Source organism: Pezoporus wallicus, unplaced genomic scaffold, assembly GCF_028554395.1.
Source record: "Pezoporus wallicus isolate ANWC-B61680 ecotype Strahan unplaced genomic scaffold, APGP_CSIRO_Pwel_v1 contig_7841, whole genome shotgun sequence".
In the NCBI taxonomy this organism is placed as follows: Eukaryota; Metazoa; Chordata; class Aves; order Psittaciformes; family Psittacidae; genus Pezoporus; species Pezoporus wallicus.
The window spans coordinates 77,859-93,090 of record NW_026637923.1 but is presented as its reverse complement, the minus strand read 5'-3'; the positions used below and the strand labels follow the sequence as shown (position 1 = coordinate 93,090).

The 15,232-nt window shown below is 36.1% G+C and overlaps 1 protein-coding gene across 1 annotated transcript in view; it reads right to left on the bottom strand.

Moving 5' to 3' along the window:
- Positions 1–15,232, bottom strand: part of SKAP2 (src kinase associated phosphoprotein 2) — a 103,424-nt gene that overhangs the window by 24,828 nt on the left and 63,364 nt on the right. Inside the window, exons 7-9 of the mRNA XM_057408298.1 lie at positions 11,624–11,748; positions 10,672–10,735; positions 10,209–10,313 (exon numbers count right to left, since the gene is read on the bottom strand). Coding sequence (XP_057264281.1) covers positions 10,209–10,313; positions 10,672–10,735; positions 11,624–11,748 — 294 coding nt within the window. The remainder of the gene's footprint in view (positions 1–10,208; positions 10,314–10,671; positions 10,736–11,623; positions 11,749–15,232) is intronic.

The window sequence follows — 15,232 nt, the reverse complement described above, 5'->3', positions numbered from 1 at the left end:
ATCTATTATTAATAAAATTCAATACAAACATGCCAAAGTGCAATGTGCACTGCATAGAAATAAGGTATGGGTTTTGCACTGACCTTTATATTTCCTCATGAAGAAAGACCTGATAATAGTAATTTTTCTCAAGAGAAAAGATAAAGGTCATCATAAGCAAGTTCAATTGCAGATATGCACACAATAGTTACAATGGAGAATAAAAGGAATTAGAAAGATCCACTTCCAGAAACCCATTCATTCTTTTTGAAAACAATTCATTGTTTTCAGGAATCATGTCTCTTACAACTGTCTAATCCTATATGCCGAATGAACTGGTTAGAATATGTCAAACTCAGCAGACAAAAAAAACATTTGATGGGCTATTAAGCAAGGTGAAAATTTCATAAGTGACTTCAGGATGCAGCTCCTTACAAATTCCTCATGTTTGATTGGGCACTTTTTAAAATGTTGCCTTTTTTTTTTTCTTGTTTGACCAAGAGATAAAATAACAACTTCCACACCTAAACAGAAGCATCTCTGAAGGTAAAATTTCATTTTAGCTTCCAACAAAAGCACAATTTTTGCTCCACTTTTAAAAATGCTCCCAAAGCCTCAAATTCAGCATACAAAATCTAGGCAACAGGCGTCTTACCTAAATCCGTATTAAACAGTTAAAGAAGGAATAAAATATTTCACAATACCGCATTTTACAGTAAAGGAAAACTTCTGGAGTTTAATGTTTCTACATGCTCACCCAATTATTAGCTGTCCCTTCTCTGTCCCCCATCACCCTCCCAAAAAAGTAGCTGCAGTAACTGGACAGAATGCAAATTAGTAGCTCAGAGGGACAAAACAAAACACAGTTTCAAAGTCGATTCTGTGGTTGTATTGTAGGTTTACAGGAATTTGCGCTAGAGATTGCTTGCCTAAATACGTGTGGCATGCACATAAGTACATTCTTATATATAAACATAATAAAGATTTATGTGAATTCACTGTAACTAAAATAAATTTTTGTTCTCTCAACCCATAATAGCTCTTAGTTATGTAAATAGTTTAAGTGTTCAACATGACATTTTATAAACCTTATTATTAAAATGTTTTGCTAAAACAAATGTGGAGACTATTAAAATCTACATAGAAAATACAAATAGTTCTCTATGTAAATACATCTAGCAATCAACTATTCAATTAACTGATCTATACTGTATAACTCTGTACTACAGTGTTGTGTGCCAACCATGTACAGGGTTTGTATTTCTCAGGATTAAATTTATATGATAGACAGAATTAAAGTCTGTAAATGCCAAATAATCTTTTCATACTCGTTGATCAACAGCAAGATTTAAATTTAAAAGCTATTTCTGAAAACTACATATCCCTACTTGTGACAAACGTAACTTGACATAATACATATATACACATAGAATTCATAAAGAGAGAATCTTGTTTAAACCGCATAATATCCTTTAATAATCTGCAGGGTTAAAGTATTCAAATTTATAGTCTGATTCCAGAAATGAACTTACTCAAAGAGGGACAAAAGACATGGCATTTCAGTATAGCTCACATTAGTGAAAGGAAACACAATACAGTTGTTGGCATGTTTCCACAAGAAAAGTCTGGCTCCCAGATGCTTCTCTCACAACTCCTTTAAAAACATTCTACCGAGACATTTTTGCATTCTCTGTGTTGATCATTAACTGCACGCTGACCAAAATAAAATCCAGCAGCTTTCACCCTTTGGGTATTTTCATGAAAGTAACAAGCCCACACCACTGCCTCTTTTCACTGTTCACGGCCCATGCCATCAAATTAAATTGTCAACTACGCTAAATCCTTTGTCCATCTTAAATGATGAAATGAAGTAATTATAAAAATATTCTTGTTATGATTCAAAACCAAAATTCAAGTTAAATCAGAAATAAACAGAAAATTATAGCTGCAACGCAGACTGTTTACGCATACCATATTTTAGGTAACGTTCCCACATTCATTTCTACAAACACAGTCTCATTCTCATATATTAGGTCCAGACTACAACCAGCAACTCTGGATGCCAGATCTTACTAGTCCTACATGCCATATACCACAATGCACCTCAGAGAGATGAGGGAGGACAACAGGGATATGGAAGAAGTTCATAAGCAGGAGATGACAACTGCTCCCCAGGCAGCTCACCATGTAACTACGGGATTGGCATGCAGCTGGATCTCAGAAAACCCAGGGTCCCCAGAGTCCCAGATTACTTGAATCCCCTTGCAGCCAGTACTTTGGATTACTGAGCTCTCATGCCAGAGACACAACACAGTCCTTGTTGCACTGTAAGAGCCACAATTTGTAAGCCTAAACTAGGGCAGATTAATAAGAAATTATGTTTTATTATTGGGTAATAAAACAAATTCTTTTTAAACAGAAAACCACATGATTAAAAATTATGACAAAATTGTACCCATCTTGAACATTTTTAGTGAATTAGCTGTAACTACTAGTAGTAATGGAGATGACTCACTTCTTAAGGTAAACAATTTGAGGCAGGTAGAGAAGAAAATACAGATTCAGTTAGTGTATTTTGGGAGTACAGCCCTCGTGCTAGGATCCACAGGCTTTTCTGTAGATAGTGCTTTGTTTTGAAAATGTGATTCTTTCCTTCAATTCCCAGTTTTGCTGATGTTTGCCTTCAAGATTCAAGGACAGAATAACTGCTACAGCCCGCTAAATCAAAACCCTCCCACAAACAAAAGACAGAAATGCTGGAACCTCTCCCTTAAGGATATTGAAAGCTTCCAAGATCTTAAACTGCTTTTCATTAGAATTCAAACTCAGAGGTTTTTAGATGGAGGAAACCAGGATCTGCTCGGAAAAAAAAAACGATCAAACTTCAAAACAAGGACTGAAACAAAATATCCCTTGTGCCAACCATCCCCTTTCTGGATAAGAAAATTTTCCTCCTACCTTGTTGTATAATTCAAATCTCTTGGATGTACTTTCCTAAGTCTCTTAAGAAAACATTCTTCCCTTCACTGCTGAAGCTTATCTGTGTACCTGCAGCCTGGACTTCCCTGGAGCATTCCTCTCTCTAGGGCTCAGCAGACTGCTGCACCTTGCCCTCTCTGCCTGGTCCAATGTGTGGTCTGGGAGCTGTAGCCCACTGACCATTTTCCTTTCCTAGAAGCAGCCAACCTGCTTCTTTCACAGGCTCCTACCCAGCCCAGGGAGCAGTAGCCAAGACAAGGAAACAGCCAGCTTTTTCCTACATTGCCTTCCTTGTATACATGTAAACTGAATGTGACATCCACTGCAGACTCCATACACTGAAACACGCAAGCAAATCAGCTACACATGCAGATGACCAGTAAAATTCCTGAAGGTCTGGTTTATCAGGAGTATTATGTATGTCTAATTTCTGAATTTTGGGGGAGAGTAGGAAGGAGAGTGAGTAGCAGATAAAAAGCACACTGAGAGGAAGAGACATATATAGAAGGATTTATGCAGATACCTTTATTAAGGCTGAAAAATTCAAATAAGAGATTTGTATCTATAGTAACTGTGATTAATTCAGCCTTTAAAGCCCACCTTGCTGGGTCTTATTTGAGAATCTAGTTGTATAAATTATGGTTCTTTAATAGCTACCTTGTGGAAACCAGAAAAGTTGAGAGAGCCCGAGGCACCCTACAACCTCTGGTTGCTCTTGTTTCTCAAAGAGGAAAAAAATCTACCTAATAGTTTTAATAGCCTGATATGTAGTCATTCGTCAAAAATTCAAAAAGTAAAGGTTCCTTGATCTATCTATATAGTATTCATCACAGTTACACCCAAGCACTAGAGCGAGCACATTTCTATTTTCATAAATATACATAATACAATTGACATTTTGCTTTGAACTTGCTAAACTACAGCAATTCCTCAAATTTATGGTTAATAAACTATCTCACATACCAAGACATTTCTTCTGAATGCTTTGCATTAGAATTATTGCACTGCTTCTTAATTAGATAAAAAACAGTGCTACCAAAGAAAACTACTTTGCTTTCAAAAGAATGAACTCCGGATCCATAACCCACTGAAGACATGCTTGCATAAAAAAAGCTTTAGTCACATTTAACATGAAGCCAGCTGCCAGAAAGAGAGTGAACACAGAAAAAACTATGACACAAGTAAAATTAGTTTGTGTGAGTTTTGTCTTGCCAGAATGACAAGCTCTTGAGACAGGATTCTATCTCTTAATAACAACTTCTGTCACATACTGTTCACATCAGATTGGTTTTATAAATCAATAGCGTCAAACATTGTTTTGTGGCGAAGCACAGAAAACAGTATGAAAATGAATGATAAGTACTTGCAATAAATATCTTATTTTGATAAGTAAATTTCTTTCAATGAGTTGTGTGCTAATTATTTTTTGAAAGAGTTCTTTACACAGAAAACCACATGATTAAAAATAGTTCCTTTTTAGATATTATTATGTCTTCTAATTTTAAGTAAATAAGCTTTGAAATCCAAATAATTAATGCAGATTTGACAATCTATTCCTGGGCTGGGGAACAGGGGTGTCTCGTCGGGCTTCAGGATATCTTTAATTTCGTTTTTTAATCTCTCAAATACAGAAATAAAATTTAGCCTTTGCTAACCCAAGACTTTAATGAACACAGCCTCTCCACATGATCTCCTTCAATGTGTTGAAACAGTTGACCGCAGCTTCAGGAAGGTCGCTCCTATTTCTCCACTTGTAAACTCTGAAACCTATGAAATTTGAAACATCTGAAAACTATGAAGTCCTGCATGCAGTTCAAAGCAAAGAGAATAAATACCTAAACTTAATAGCACACATTTTCCATTTACTGTAGATGCTGTAATTAACTACTTTGAATCTCACAGCTAACAAAATTTTCTGCAACCGAAGTATATTACTAAAGAATACTCTTTTTTCAGAGTATTTCTCCGTAAACAACCCCACCCTATTCCAATCAGTGAATATACCCCTCACATGCAAATCAGACTAAATATGAATACTCAGTTATTATTTCATTTTTATTGGCCTCCTTACTTGTACGTTTGTGACCGGAGAGCAGGGATTGAACTGCATCACAGACAGTAGGCTTCGTGGTGGCTATAGGCCACCTGTTCTTCACAGACCACCATTTATATTCATTTTACAGGAAACACAGAATAGCCTGTGAACCTTATTCTTCATCCCAAAGACTTGCCACTTCCCACTCAATGGACATCTCATTCTTCTCAGCTACACCAGATTTTCTTACCTCCTCTTCCATCACTGCCACTCAACCTCAACAGAAAGAGAAGGTTCCCTCTTTAGATGTGGGAATACATTAATTGAAATTAAAGCTCAAGTTCTTGCGGCAAACAAAAGCTGAGGTCCAGGTATCGAGTTCCTAACCACCTCCTGGATGCAATGTCTTTACATACAGAAAGTTGTCTGGATTCTTAAATCATGTCTTGTGAGGATTTAGTACCAGCTGAAGGACACTCCAAGGTATATACTTCCCATAAGTGTACTGCCTCAAAACCCACAGTGATCTAGAATTCAGACACAGTTCCATTTCAACATACTAGCTGGGATTCAGCAATATACAGTTGAAAGATACAATTTTTCACTTATTTCCATGTCTAACATATAATCAAAGACATTTAATAGACCCCAAATCCCAGTGATCAAGGAAACCAAACCATGCGTCTTGGACAGAAAAAAATGTCTTTACTATTCCCTGACACCAAAAGTAGTTTACATCTGCTTTTCACTGATCTTATGTAGTATTTTAATTACTTTCAATTTGCAGCAAACTGAATAAACCCTGTAGCACCCACTCCTCCTTATTCTCCACCCATCAGTAAGATATTAAAGGCAAAACACACCATATATTACAATAACACAATGGCTAAACAAGTAAAAAATACTAATTTCTTAACACCACCAGGATTCAATCTTTGAAAAACACAGTTTTGAAGAATCCTCTCTGCTTTAAAACAAAAAAAAAAAAATTAAAAAAAAAAATCTCTGGCTGTGTTCTCAAACCTGAAAGACATTTTGATGGAAATTATTCAAAAGTAATCACTTTGGAAACTCATCATAAGTACTGTCCTCGAAAATACCCATCTTACACATGGTCTTCTCAGCTTCAAATATTCCTGACCCTACTTATACTTTGAAATCCCTTAATTTACTTATTAAAAGCACTTACAATTCTTTCTGTGGAAAAAAATAAAAATAAAAAATTGGTAGCACATCAGCATTATATACAACTTTTCTGGACAAGAAGTAAAGAATTGCCTAACTACTTGAGGCAAACAAATGTTGGGAGGACAATATACCATGATATGTAATATACTGACTTAACAGCAATGATTACAGATACCACCTCAGATTCCATGTCTCTGCTGACTTAAACCTACTGCTCTAGTTTACACAACCAATTATCAGTTTCTTCATTTTAGTTTACTGGTTTTAGGAACTGATAGTACAGCTATAATCCACAACTTGGACAGTTTGACACCAAACGCTATGTTGGTCCCACAAACCCTGACTGTGATATATTGAAAGCTCTAAAATAAGCAAAGCTCTCCTGAAAAGGCATTTTCATTAATGCAGTGCTGTGAAATTTTCACTTCTAGTGCCAGAAAGTCAGTACATCTGACACTACATTTTGAGAACACAAGTATTTGCTATGAGTTGGTGTCCATGAGTAACTTACACTCAAACTCTACTACATAATCATTATTTTCCTTCTTCCCCAAGAAGAGGTAAATCAGAGATCATGTTCTCCCTCCCCCTGCAATGCTCATGGAAAGGGCACAAAAACATAAGCACAATTTTCTTCTTCAAAGCTCAAGCAATTCAGCAACAGCAGATGAGGATGGTATTAAGTTAAGCTGCTTAACTACAGAGGCTAACTGTTAGAAAAAATTAAAGTGACAAAGCTGCTGAAAGAGATAACCATAAGATAGAGACATACTTTCTTACTCAATGTCAGAAATAAGTTCTGAAACAAAATCAGTATGATTTTAAACTATAAAGTCAGTAAACATCAAAAAGTGTTTCTCTGCATAGCACACTTTCTCTTGTATAAGACATTTCTTACCTTTCCCTGAACTTTGCCTTAGTTTCCATAGCTAAGCTCCCAGCCACACTGCTAAACAGAAGTATTGTCTGGACACCTGGCTTGACATGGGCAAATTGTTTGGCAGAGGACTGACTGTAGGAATCAAAAGACAAAAGCAAGCTTTCCATCCCCACAATCCTTGGCCCAATCAGAGACTGAATCAGCCCTCAAACTTAATTTACAGTAGAAGACTAATGCAAATTGTATTGGCTGGGTTAGTTCTCCACAGCAGTTCCCCTGATCAGAGATCACCATAGCACCAAATTTCACTGCCTCCAAAAGTTTTCTCTATTATGGACAGGCAGAGAAGAGATGGCACAAAGCCAACAGTGACAGGCCTTGGGTCACATCATGTTGCTTCAGGATTACCAACCTGACCTACTTAAAATTGTCATCTTTTCACCTACATGAACAAACCAAGCACCACCAAAGTAAGAATCAAACCATTTTAATGGAAACTAGATTGTATATCACAGAATCTACTGCTATAATGCAAGTTTGTGACCAGAAAGAGAACAGAATTGAAAAAACAACACAAGATTGAAAATGAACATAAATATTAACTTAGATTAACACCTCTTTTCTCCTATTGTGCAAGACTGTTCCAGACAGTACACGATCTGAGCTGATGTTGTAGAAAGGATGAAGGTGTCAGGCAGCAGTTAACATTGCAATTTTGAGTATGTGCTCCATACAGATGTGAAACCACAGAAGAGAATACTGAAGGCCATTAAACATTATGTCACTGAAACCCCAAATTAATAAAAATAAAATAAAAATCAGTCTCCAAGAGCTATAGCAGATGGAAACATTTTTAAAGCTGGCAAGTGTTGTCTCCTCTGACAAGGATAGTTGTTTAAGACACCACTAACCTAGAAACTCTACGCATCTAGGTAGCTTTATAGGCACACATAGCTATTTAATACAACATATTTAGAAGTTATTTACACCTTATAATATCCAGTTGTGGACTGTAAAATTATATAGAGTGTACTATGACAGAAAATAGCTAATTAAGCAAAAATGGGCCTTTATTGGTAATAATTTTGCCTAACCAAGTTTTCCTCTGTGTTTTTATTAATAAAAAAAAAAAAGGGGCAAAAGCTTATTTGGTTGAAAAGAGTATAAAGCTTTATATTCCTGAGGAATCTTGCAAGGAATATTTACAAGTTGGGAAATCTTTGGAAGTTCTGACATTCTTGACTCTACCTGAATAACCAGAGTAAAACACTAACTAATGCTGAGAACCAGGAAAATTATGTTTCTACAGTAAATATGAATTTTTATGTGCTGTTAAAGAAGTGACTTATCAGATCAAAATATTAATCTTCCCACCACTCTTTGTACCCCTTCCAACTGTAAACCCACTCCTCCTGCCAGCAGACACTTCAAATTGAATGCCACTGAAATCTGTGCTTTTAATAGGCTAATAGACTATTACCATTCTGGATGCTGGCTTGGGGCTATCCGGCTGCTGCCTGGAAAATTCATCTACACTGTCTCCTGCCACAAACATGGGAAAAATAAAAAATAAAAAATAAAAAACAAATCTAAGCAATGAGATAGCTAAAATATCCATCATCAGTTAGGCCTGATTACTGCAATGGTTCCTGAAAATTCCCAATTTTCAAAACTGCACAAAAATTCCCTTTTAATCCAAACACTTTATTCAAATACAAAACCCAGTATTACCAGATGGACTGCATCGTGAACTATCTTAATTTGCTTTAGAAATGCTAATATAAAGAAACACTGAAAAGCCACCAAAATGTAAAATTTTACTTACTTGAGAATTTATCCCACAATACATCGAGAGGTGCTTTAACAGAGTGTAAGCAAGCACAGAAGATCACTTTCTGTAAAAGCCTGAGCATCCAAAAAGCACTGCAAATAAGATCTGCCTGTATTCTCCAGCTAAAATATTAAGTTCTGTAATGGAATTTTTTTATTCACTGCAGAAGAGGTTTTCAGCAAGCATGACACAATGCACTCCATTTCAGCAGAACTTGTGCTCTGTGCTGGAGTAGCGTAGGTACAATCCAAGGAAATGGAACAAAAAAGAAACAACTTAGCTCTTAAAGAATTGAGTGCTGCTACAATTTTACAATTTTATGATCGTAATTTTCACTCGTGTTCCCTGCTCCCTTGGTTCATTGAAATGACCGTAAAATGAAAACTGAGGCATACTGTAAACCGTTCTTTTCTCCAGTGGTCAGAATATTGAATCTAACAGATACAGAAAGTTAGCACCACATGACACAATTTTTCCTCTCAAGTTATTGCTGATAATTGCACTGCCCCAAACAGCAAGGAGTGAAGAACATTATTTTATACAAAGTGATTATTAATTGTCATATCACTTTAAAATACCATTTGTTAACTAATGGTGACTGAAACATTGACTTTTTCATAGCTTCTTAAAATATAACCAAGAACGACTACCTTTCTCCTAATACTTGAATGCCTACAATCAACTCCAAGAGATTTTCACCAGCTTTTTCTTTTGTTTTGCCATCTGATAGATACACTTGGACATTTAGAGGCATAATCATTTTACCACATCAAAAAGTCCACAGTAAAAAGTTTCTGTATATTCATAATCATGCAGGAAGATATGAAACAAAACAGTGTCAAAACTCATGTCAGTTTATTTACAGTTAATCTCCAGTGCCTTTTCCAACAAACGCATTGCTTTCTTGCAGGGTTATAACATCATGTATTAGGCAACAGCTGATAACATATGGCATGATAGTGAACTTTTGCTTCATACAAATTCCAAAATTAATAAAGAAAATATGATGGGCAAGGTGGTGGAAAAAGCTTTAAGGCAAGGCAATTTCCAGAGAATCTTAATGCGCCAAAAGTCCCCTGAGACGACTTCTACACATGCTGCACTATTCTGATGCCCTTATAAAGAAAACTGAATTGTTCTCACTCAGATCTGGTTGAATACACTTTTTCTTTTTAATGTCCTAACAAAACCTGAAATCTGAAAGTGTCTTACTCATCTGATTATGTCATTCACTTACTTCTAGCCACTCAGAGTTACCAAACTGGAAGTGGAGAAGACAAAATGATTACAAGACACAAAATAAAAAATTTCAATACCTTTAACTTCTTCGTAAATGCTATCATCTATTGATTCACTGCTCACATGGCAAACGTCATCATAATCCTCTTCTTCCTCCTCGGGAATAGTATTAGATCCTGAATCTATGCAACAGCAGTTTAAAAAGTTAACATTTACTACAGAAGAATGCCTTAGCAGAAAATCATGCAAAGAAAACCACAATTCTTCTATGACCTGGTGTTTGCAGTATACTCTGCTTATTTTCTTATATGTTCAGTAAGGGAGAGCTTTCAAGATAAATACTTTTCTTGGAGAAAAGCAAAAATCTCACAAAAGGAGAAAAGTCATACGAAAGCTGTATGATTGAAAAATAGGACTTGTTATTCAAAGCTTGGACAAGGGAGAATATAACATATACAAAAATGATAGATAATGTTAATGGACAGAACTACCATCACTAAGCAGTACTAGCAAAGTCTACTGCTTTACTGGCTGGCTTACCTTGGATGACAAATTTGACTTGCTGTACCCATTCCTCTGCTTCTTTGGGAGTGGCAGCTGTAAACTATTAAATGTTTATTAATAACTACTAGCAGTAATGACAAAAACACAACTACAATTTCATTGGCAATAAAAAAGAGGGACTGTAGCATTCTCGTCACTTCCTCAAGAAACCATTAGAAATTCTTTTCATGTCTTCTGGTACTTTTCTTGCAAGGATGCTTCTTATAATGTACAGCTAATTTTGACAAATTTAAGTAATTGAAGGAGAGGATGATGGATTTGAAACTCTGATCAGCAGCTGGCAGCTGTGCAGAAAAAAGCTGCTTCTCTTCATCATTGTCAAAGCCAGAACTGATGAACAAAATTTGCCCTTGACAATTAGAAGACACCCATGAATTTCTTTAGACTGCTGGGTACAGTTTTCTTAAAAATGTTCTTGTCAGACTCCAACACACTACCTGACAGCTTAATTAACTGGCTTTCAACTGCAATCTTAGATATTTAAAACTTATTAAACTTACATTCCATATTGATGTCTAGCTGATAGATCTCTGAATTGCACAGCTGACATCTGCCTTTACGTTGATTTTCTTTGCAAAGCCATGACCGATGCAATATGTATTTAACACTAATATATATTTTAACTTTTTTTACTAACTAATTCATCCAAGAAATCACACAGACATACGATACAACAGATATTAAAATGCTAATGTTGAAGTGACCAATAGATAAAGATGACAGATTTCTCTGCTCTTGTCCAAAAAGATAATATTTGAACACATACGTATTTTAAATCAGATTTTTTTTCCTAATATATAAGCAAGCAAGGGTTTCCTTTTTCCATTAAGATGTCAGTGAAAATTGTTTTACTGAAATGTTAATTTAGTAACTGGAATTGTAACAGCTTTATCAATTTAATTTCAAGTCAACATAAAAAAAGTCCAACCTGATAAATGCGCTTATCAGGAGCGGAGATTTCAAAACAGCAATCTTTCTTTGCATCCTTCCGAAGGCTATTATTCATTCTGATGGTGTAGCCCTCTAAGGCAAATTCACCTTTCTGTTGTTTGTCTGTTGGAGATAAAAAACAAAGTTAGAGCTTCATTTACAACAGTGAACGTAAGTGGCTCAGCAGGTTATCTTTTATTCAGATTTTGTTTTCTATTTCATGAATTTTACAAAGAACAGGGAGATTTTTAGCAAAATAATTAAGTGATGCTGCTGAAGATAAAGCTTTGGTTTAAAGGAATATGTACACAAAGTGCATTTTTTTGTAGGATGCCTAAGGAATTTCAGAGGGGGATGTTTGCAGATGGTGGTCTTATTTAGTAAGAAGTGCATGTTATGACACTTGTATCTAGGAAAAGTCAAGAACTGGAACTTGCAAGACACGTTTCCTATAAATCAGTGTCTTTTTCAGGCAGTAAACCAATGGGAAAACCTGTCTAGCTCAGAACTTGCTGAGCACCCTTCTAAACTAACCACTTCACTCAAAAAATAAACTTCAAACTCCTTTATAAGCAATTGGAAAAGCTTCTTTTCACATTCCCCCACCCGTTCCCAGATGTGCCTTCTTTCCACATGGCAGAAGTACAGAATGAATTTTGTTATAAATTCAGGTGTGTGTTCCAAAAGCATTTCTCTCTAGACAGCAAATATTTAATTAGCTAATAAAAGCACTGAGCCCTACCACAGTTTATTATGTAGAGCCATGTGTTTGTGCCATGTGGTTGTTTTAAAGACAATTCTACTTTTCAAAGGTTCTGGTTTATAAAAGTATCACTTAGAATAAACCTGAGTTTAAAAACACTACATGGTGGGCAGGCGGCACCTGTGCATGCCTTCTGAGCTCTTCAGGCCAAACCCTTCATCTGACTTTATATGCTCTGATATGTTTTGGTGAATATTAAAAGCAAACCTAAAAACTAAAAGTGACTCAGTTTTGCAATTTTTGTAGATCACAGAAATCAAGTGAATACAGTATCAAGTGAAGATCATCATCATCATCAGTCACATTTTGCTCAGGCAAACAAAAAATGAAATGCAGTTCCAAATGAAAGAAAATTCCATTAAGTATGGGATTTTTCCACAATAGAGAAAAATTAACAATAAGCATCAGGCACAACAACAAAACTACTTTAAGTATTGCTGAACAGAACTTAAGTGCAAATCAAACATCCATTGCTTATGCTTGTCAATAAGAGAAAGAAACTTCTTACTGTAGACAAAACAGAAAAAAACTACAATTTTCAACATAACTTTGTCATCTTCCTGGAAATTTAATAAGAGATCTTATCTTTTTTCCAATCACGAGGGGGCAAAAATTGGCTAACATAGCAACATCAACATCAATGGACATCAGGGCAGTCACCATACAACTACTCCTGCCAGTAATCTTACAAGCACATAAACACAAATTCTTTGTCCTTCCACCTTTTTATGAACTCTCACCCAGAGCAAGTAAATACCAAATAACACAATTATATGAAAAAAAAATCCAGGGTACTGTTCTATTGTCCCTTCTCACCCCTTCCCCCACAGTAACTTTGATTATGTCTTAATTAAATACTAATAGCACAGTACTAATGCTTTTTATTTGCTCGATCCTCCACTCCTATATCAAACAGCACACATAACACCAAATTCATGGAATCACAGCAAGGCAGATATAAGAAATAATAACTTGCAATAGGTTAACCAGGTCCCCTTTTAACAAAATTCATTTCTGCCTTGAAATTTTATTGTTCCTTCACTTGTGACCTCAGGGAGAAGATGAAGTGAAAGACATTAATTTCTCACTCTCCCATGCTGGAGGTTTATCAAAACCCAAGAAGATAGGAGCACGCAGACAGAATAAACAAACACCAGGTTCAAAAGTTAAAAACATTTTGTCAAGATAAAAATGAGGCAAGTATTCAAATTTAGTCTCTTGGATTATTTCTGAGACTGTTTCTCTGCGACATGTATGGTCCATTTTATGGTAATACAGTTTTATAGAGAGATGATCTCTGTACTAGTACTTGTTCTTTCAAAGAGAATTACAGTTAAAACACAAAGATGCTGTACTTTGCACTGGAAGGGAAACATAGTGCATGGTACCCATATTGCATTTGATTGGTTTTATTGTTAATACTGTCTGTGTCTTATCTCTCTGAACACACCATTCCAGAGCTAATGAAAATTACCTGTATGCACCACAAAAAAAAAGCAACACATACTCCTTGCTATTAAATTCTTTCACTGACCTTTATAGCAACAGAGTCGTCAAAGCATTGCTACTTTTGCTTCTAATTGTCTGTCCAGTAAAGTAGCTCTGACTAAAGTCCAGTGTAGCATTTCACACACACTTGAAGTATTAACCATGGGGAAATTTTAAGACAATGAAACACTTCACAGCGCTGACCCAGAACCCATTAAAGCTGAAAGACTTTCAGAATGCATTCACACTCCCTGTGGCAGCAAGCCAGAGATAAGACCTAGTACATCCTGAGAAATGGCTTCACAAATACAGAATGGCAGGACACAGGTCAGCTACAGCTTAGTTGCATGCTCAGACGGTGACAAGCAATGGAGGTCTACAAATCCAAGTTGCTCTTGCAGACTATACTTTTCCAGGTAGACTGGAGACAAGCCCCATCACCTGATCACCATGGAGCAAAACATGACCCATGGTAGCTGTTTGGCCAGACCCTATAGTCAGGTGCAAGCTTGAATGCAGGGCCATCCTGTAAGTGTCCGACTCAACAATCATCTCAACTGCGTTTACTGGCAAGGCCTTGCAGCTAAACAGGGGTGCAGACAGACTTGGGCTTTCTGTTTAAAGCTGCTGTGTGAAATTAGTGCCACAGTGATTTCTGTGAACTTTCACATTCGGAGTTCTATTGTTAAACAGTTACTGATGTTTAAAAACTTTGAAGACTAAAAGATTTTTCTTGAAGACTTAAAATGAGGTATCGTTGGGGTTTATGACAGGAGCCTTAAAAGCAGCTTCAGGAAGCACATTTACATTACAGAGATTTCACTTTCATTTTGAACTACTAAGTCAGAACTGGAGTTTTGCCTAGGCAGGAAGGAATACAACAGCATATTTAGGAGGAAAAAGGGAGAGACGTGGATGGAATGCGCTTCTCTAAAGAATGGTAACATTCTTGCTGCTTCTTATTTTCTCAAAGTAGAGCTTTGCAATTCAGCAACAGGATATCCTTAGGTTGTCGTAGAACACAGAATAGAGCTGCAAAAAGTATACTATCAGTCTAGTGAAAACAAAAAGGATCACAAATACCAAGCATAAGTCATTCCACAATTCAGTTAAATCTCATTTCAGAATAAGCTGGTCTTTGCTCTCATCTCCTCCTCTTCTTCTTCCCTTCTCCCTTATCAGGCACATAACAGAAGAATAAATCTGGGTCTGGGTGGACCATTTTGCATCCAGAATTTAGAATTGTAAAACACCAGTATAACAAAGTAGAGTGTCAGGAACTAGTTTAAGAAAAATTAAAAGGTCAAATCTAGTACATAGATATTCGAGAGAAATAAATATGGGAAGCTGTATTTG